Source organism: Rhamphochromis sp. 'chilingali', assembly GCF_963969265.1.
Source record: "Rhamphochromis sp. 'chilingali' genome assembly, chromosome: 13".
Classification (NCBI taxonomy): domain Eukaryota; kingdom Metazoa; phylum Chordata; class Actinopteri; order Cichliformes; family Cichlidae; genus Rhamphochromis; species Rhamphochromis sp. 'chilingali'.
Genome location: NC_137940.1, coordinates 3,644,813 through 3,651,917, shown reverse-complemented (window position 1 = coordinate 3,651,917; position 7,105 = coordinate 3,644,813). Strand labels below are relative to the sequence as shown.

General features: G+C 35.9%; 1 protein-coding gene across 1 annotated transcript; it reads left to right on the top strand.

Annotated features, from left to right (window-relative positions):
* Window positions 1-405: 405 nt before the first annotated feature.
* Window positions 406-1,980, top strand: LOC308408337 (signal-regulatory protein beta-2-like; the record flags this gene model as incomplete). Its single annotated transcript, XM_080900535.1, has 6 exons — window positions 406-448; window positions 594-914; window positions 1,003-1,362; window positions 1,476-1,604; window positions 1,690-1,730; window positions 1,837-1,980. The coding sequence occupies 6 exons, from the start codon at window positions 406-408 to the stop codon at window positions 1,978-1,980; spliced, it is 1,038 nt and encodes a 345-aa protein (XP_080756661.1).
* Window positions 1,981-7,105: the final 5,125 nt, after the last annotated feature.

Here is a 7,105-nt window from a genome sequence, read left to right as displayed (position 1 = left end):
TAAGTAGCTGTGATTAAAATACCTAAAATGAACAGTAATTAGCTACTCTACTTTTTCAGTGGAAAAGTGATTTAATTACAGTAACGCATTACACCCAACACTGGCCTCACTGCTAAAGAACAAAATGCCCCTAAACTCAACATTCCTCTAAAGTGCAGAGCTTGAGGTATTTGATGCATTTCTTGCAATACTAAACCAGACATAGACAATCAAAAATGAAAAGTGAACAAACAGAATAAAAAGATAATATGCTTTAGAAACAGATGAGGTTAGGGAGTGTACACAGGGAGTGTACTTTTGAGTGTCTTCTGTGTTAACCAATCAAATTCCTTTCATGATCTAACCCAACACGCTCAGTTCACCAACTTAACTTGCTGAAAACCCCCGAGAAGGAGCAGTGTCAAGATGGTGGTGTTATGGGTGATGTTGCTTCTTCTTCATCAAGGAGGTAAGTACAAATTTATTCTGTCCATAAATCTGAAACTGGATTATTTTTGTCAAATACATCTGTGAGCATTTATCGATAATATTTTTATAATAATATTTTGAAAACATTTTAACCTAATACGAAATGCTGTTGTGTTTTAACTCAGATTCTCTGGTTCCAGTGAAAATGGTTCAGCTTGGTGAACCAGCAACCTTAAAGTGTGATATATCCAAAGACATCAGCAGTAAAGTATACTGGTACAGGCAGAGTGTTGGGGATACACTTAAATTAATTGTGACACTATATCGAGATACAGAACCTGTGTATTATTCTCCGTTTTTGAAATCAAGATTTTCTGCAAAGAACGCAAACAATTTTAGCAAACTGACTATTCTGGAGACAATCCAAGAGGATGAGGGAATTTATCATTGTGGAACCACAACATGGTGTGATCTTGAATGGAGTGGGACATATTTGTTAGTTAAAGGTAATAAACAGACCAACTTTTACAAACTTTTTAATCTTTCAGAGTATTTTTTGAAGAATGTCATTGTAATACATTTTATATTATGCAGGAAACACTGAAAGGACATCAAACTATATTGTTGTACAGCAGCCGATAGAATCAAATCCACTGCGTCCAGGAGACACAGCAACTCTACAGTGTTCAGTTCTCTCTGATTCTGAGAACAAGACGTGTCCAGGAGTTAATAATGTTTTCTGGTTCAGAGCTGGATCTAATAAATCTCATCCAAACATCATTTACACTGATGGAAATAGGACTGATCAATGTGAGAAAAGATCTGACCATCAGAAAAGATGTTTTTATCAGCTTTCTAAGAACGTCGGCTCCTCTGATGCTGGGACTTACTACTGCGCTGTGGCCACATGTGGGGAGATATTATTGGGAAACGGAACTAAACTGAATATGCAAGGTACCCCAATGATTCTGAAATTAATGCATATAATATTTCTCATCAGGATGTGATATCTCTTACTTTTTGCCAATCCTAACTTTATTTTCTCACTACTTTTATTATTGTTCCAGAAAGCAGTGTGTTGTCACAGACAGCCAGTGCAGTTGTTTTTCTGCTCAGTGCTGTCATGTGTATAAGTCTCTTTGTTATTGCTGTCCTCATTTACATAACCAAGAAAAACAACAGTGATCATCACAAAGGTAATTGAAGTTACTCACCATTTGCTATAAACAAAAATAAATAATTATTAGACATTTAATTCTTAATTAAATGTTATATTTCTAGACTATCAACAAGCTCCGGTTAATGATCAGAAAACACAACAGGTACTTAATGTTAACATTATTCTGATAAATATGAACTTAAACAAATTAAAGGTTAAAAGTTTTGATATTTTCTAATATTTTCCAATTTTATAATATTTTTATTTAGGACATTTCCTGGATTAAGGACACACAGATGTTTTCTGCTGTTATCTTTGCTGTGATGAAAATTTATATTTGCACAACAAAGGTTGTGAATGCAGCAGAGGAGCAGCAGATCTACACAGCTGTCAAGGCTTTTGGGCTGGATTAGAGCTACTTACTGTTGCTTGGTATGAAACATCTACATTACAGGATTTTTTCATCTTATAGATAATACGCTTTTATGTGTTAAAGTTCTGTTGTAGTTCTGTACATATACATTTGCACACACATCTAATGTGTATGTCTGTTGCTTTTTTCTGTCTTATTTACATTATTGTTATTGTTATTATCCATCCATCCATCCATCCATTCGCTTCCGCTTATCCTTTTCAGGGTCACGGGGGGCGCTGGAGCCTATCCCAGCTGTCATAGGGCGAGAGGCGGGGTACACCCTGGACAGGTCGCCAGTCTGTCGCAGGGCCAACACACAGGGACAGACAACCATTCACACTCACATTCACTCGCACATTCACACCTAGTGACAATTTGTATTATCCAATTAACCTATCCCCACAAGCTGCATGTCTTTGGACGGTGGGAGGAAGCCGGAGTACCCGGAGAGAACCCACACAAACACGGGGAGAACATGCAAACTCCACACAGAAAGACCCCGGCCTGAATTGAACTCAGGACCTTCTTGCTGTGCGGCAACAGTGCTAACCACCGTGCCACCGTGTTATTATTATTATTATTATTATTATTATTATTATTATTATTATGTGCTGCCTTTAATGAAGCCCAAGTAAAAGAAAAACTCCTCCAAACAAATTAAGTAATCATGTTAAATATTCCTTTCTTTCCTCACATTTCCCATTACCAAGTGTTTTCCTTAACATTTCAGCAAAATAGTGCAAGGTTGTTTTAAAGTATTAATTTAAGTAATATACCATTTTCAGGTTGATATCTACTCACATTGAAAATGTTTACCCAGTAAACTCCCCACAGATTTGACTGAAGGATAATTTCATCTCAGACCAGCACATGTTTTAGACTGTCTCTGATAGTGTAGCAGATAGTCTGATAGTGTCTGCAGAAACGTTTTTGAAGTTTGTACACATAGCGTTCTGTGTTGTGTTAGAACCAAGAGCAGCCTAAAGAAAACATCTGTGAAAACCTTGTATTTACTCTGAATATTATGTAGAAAAGGTATTTAAATATATTTATCCTTTCAAGGTTAAAAAAACAACAACAACATTGAAATACCTGCATAGAGACTATAAAAATATAAAACTATGCCTAAAAATTACAGAATTTCATCATGAAGTCTGTGATGAATAAATTCTTTATGTACTGTAATCAGTGTTTATGTTCAAGCTGGAGAGATTATACCTCTCGACTGGTCTGGGAACACCTTGGTGCTCCCCTGGACAAGACAGAGGACGTGGCTGAGGAGAGGAAGGTTTGGGCGTCTCTGTTTAGGCTGCTGCCCCAGCGGCCTGGACCCGGATAAGTAGAAGAAGATGGATGGATAAAAATTGTTGGAAGCAAATTTGATTGTGTTACACTGCATATCCTTGCATGATGAGAGAATATCATGCGTTTTTATGCTAAAATGTGTTAACCAAACTTGACCCTTCCCTCTTTAACGTTATACGACACCTGTAAAATCGACAGTTTTCCTTGTCTGTTGATTAAAAAGGTGAACAAACCACCGTTTGGCTTAACATATTGATCCTCCATCACATCAGTGTTCTGAATGCTTTTATTGTAAAAGATTGCTGATCATTAGTGGTGCTGGCAACGCCGCCTGTTGGCCGATTGTGCTTCCTGTGATGTTCAGTTAGTTGCCTGGAGTTTCAGCGAGACTACCTACTGATCATGTTTACTTCTCTGTTAATTAAAATTCTCTTCAAAGTTTCTCATTCTTTTATTTCCATGCTGAATGGAAGAGGACACATTTAATTACAGACTGAGCAGCTTTTTTCAACTTTGATTCAAAATAATGGTTTTCAGTGTCCAGCCAGTTTAGGTTTAGGTCAGACATAACTTTTTGCATCTATTTAAATTTGAATTTGCACCACTTTAGTAACAATTAAAAAAAATCTCTCTCACACTACAGTTTATGATGAAAGACTGCTGAGAACATTTTCTCTAATCAACCTCAACTACACTTTGTTCATTACACAACAGAGGGACATAATCTGAATAAAGATTAATGAGTTATGTTACAAAATACTTTGAGCTTGAAGTCACAGTTTTCAGTGTCACAAAGGTGGCTCTCCTATTACATGGTTATATGGCCATGGTGACTCATCAAAATCCATACATGATCAATAATTATATCATTTTTTAATATTATTTATTAATTTGTTTATTTTAATTTATATTCAGTAATCTTTGAGAGCCAGAAAGATTACATACTAAAAGAATATGAATTTTATAAGTTATTAAGCTGTACCTTACTAACACTATCGACCGAAGCCCAGCTGTACAGCAGCACAAACTGTATGTGTCACATTCAGTTGGTGATGCAGAAATGAAAAATCATTTTTATGTTTGATTCTAATATTACTAAATCTCTTTTATAAATAACAAGAATTAAATGATGTGACAGAGCTTGAAACAGAAACAGAAACAGCTCTGAGTTAGCAGAGAAAGTTGATAACCATAATCAACCACCCATTATCTGTGACAAGAACAGCAACAACAACCTCCATCTAAGCTGTGCAAGACAACATGAGCAGCTGAAATGCAGGTGTCTCTATGTGACACCACAGGAAATGAGGAGAAAACACAAGCAAAGAAAAGCACAGAGGAAAAAACAGACCAAAGCTGACAGAGGAAGCAGAAAGGCGCATATGAAATAACCAAAAAACTGTAGTCTGTAAAGTGAAGAAGTAGTATGTAAGTTTCCAACCACTGTGACACTTCGGGCTGTGAACACATTAAGCTGATCTAACTCATATAACCTTTGAAAGCCTGAACCTAACATGTGAAGACCTCTATTCACTGAAATCAATACAGCAGTAATCAGTACAGATAAACAAAGACTAAAATATGAATTTAAAAATATATTAATTCCGACTTCAGTTTTTTTCACCAAACAGGATTTCTCCATATGTGAGCAAAGCACAGTAGTATGGTTTTAGCATTAGATGATTTGGAAAGACTGTAGTCACATGTCTCGTCCTCTTTATTTCTGATACTGTCATAGGGCCTGGAAGGGACTCTGGCCCATCTCTAAAAGAGACAGAAAACCATTCACACTCAGATTCACACCTATTCAATTTAGAAATATCAGTTAACTTCTCCCCACTAACTGCATGTCTTTGGACTGTGGGAGGAAGCTGGAGTACCCGTGTAGCAGGCACGCAAACATGGGGATAACATGCAAATTCAGCACAATTTGTTCCTGTGAGGCGACAGTGCTAATGACTACACTCTGCTCCCTGTATGTGCTGTGTGAGCTGTATTTATTTATTTTCATTCTCATTCCTTTTCATTCTTACTCTATTTCTATGCAAGTACAATACTGTTGTGATTATTCTTAGTTTATCTTATTTCTGTATATATGTATATTTGATTTTTTTCCTCTTTTTTTTTTACAGTTTTCACCTTTGAGGACGATATTTTGTCCCACTGTATACTTGATGGGTTGACAATAAAACACTTTACTTGTTATGTTAGGGTTAGGTCTCATTCCAAAATGAATTAAATTCATTTTTCACCTTAAAATTCTGAACACAACACCCCATAATGACAAAATGGAAAAAAAAAAGTTTTCTTGAAATTTTTGCTAATTTATTAAAAATAAAATACAGAAATATAACATGTATGAGGAGTAGTAAGTAGAAAGTAAGTAGTAGTAGTAAAGACTGGTGTTCAAAATGGCAGAAGAAAATGAATTTGCTGCATAATCTATCATATACATTCATAACAATAAAGACAGAGATTGGTGCAAAAGTACAATAACAATAAACACAAGAATATAGGTGTGGTGAGAATAAGGCATGGCGGGACCACGGAGTGTCATTCATGTTTTGAGCCATCTTTATTTACATCTCACCACAACAACACACCAACCCCTGAGTCCCCCGTGTTTTAACACGGCGGGCGTGATGTACTTTATTCGTCAAAGGAGATGTAACACAGAATATAGCATAGAATAACTAAATGCATTAACAATATGATACAATGTTTTTTATGACCAAATTCATTCAAATCAATGAAAATTTTAATTGAAAATTTTATATTTTTAGTGCTAAATAAAAAAACAACAGCTGATTCAAGGCGGTTTGCGAGAGTTGTCATTTTGTATGTTACAGCAGCGGCCCGGTACCGGTCCGTGAGTTGTTTGGTACCGGGCCGCGAGAGTTGAGGCTCAGGTGTGAAATGTGTGGTTTTCAGGGTTTTTATCGGTCTTCAGCGTTATTTTGTTATCGTTTTAATCGTTAACTCGGTTTCCCTGGGTCTTGTCACGTGTGTTATGAATAACTTTTCTTTTTTTCGGTACCAGTACTAGTTTTATTTTGTTGTATTTATCCGCGACACCTTAAAGGCCGGTCCGTGAAAATATTGTCGGGCATAAACCGGTCTTTGGCGCAAAAAAGGTTGGAGACCGCTGTGTTACAGTTAGTCAAATATCCTACTGTTAGTCTCACAGCTACAGTGAGTAAACAAAAACCAGTCCACCAGATGTATTATGCTATGACATGGGCCTTTTATATGTTTTCATTAATGAAGCATGCCAATATGAGTATAAAAAGGAATAATTTCATAATCAGTTTTATTAATTCATTGGATTAACCTTTGTTGTCTACAATGTTTTCTTTGATATTCTGGTTCCAAAAATCATGAATGTTCTAAATTTAAGAAAGCAAAGCAAGAAAAACCTTTAGTGTCTGGATAAAATAAGAACTGCGATCACAATCACACAGAGAGCCAGCAGCATGCCGAGCACAATGACAACCGGGTCCCACTTTTGTCCTAAAATCACAAAACAAAATACACTAAATTCTTTCATTCTCATTTATAATTTGTAAACAGAAAATATTATCAAATGTCATGAAAGAAACGCTGAATAGTTTTTACCATAAGTGGATTTCACTTACTAATAACATTTTAAGTCAGTCTCTGTGAGCCATGACATGCTGATAAATGTGGAAAGCATTAAGAAATTAATTCTGGGCTTTTTATTAGGTTTAGAAGTTTAAGAGTTGTATGCCATTTAAGTCCGCAAGTCCACAGGTAACAGTAGCAAATCAAATATTACATTTACATTAATGCATAATATA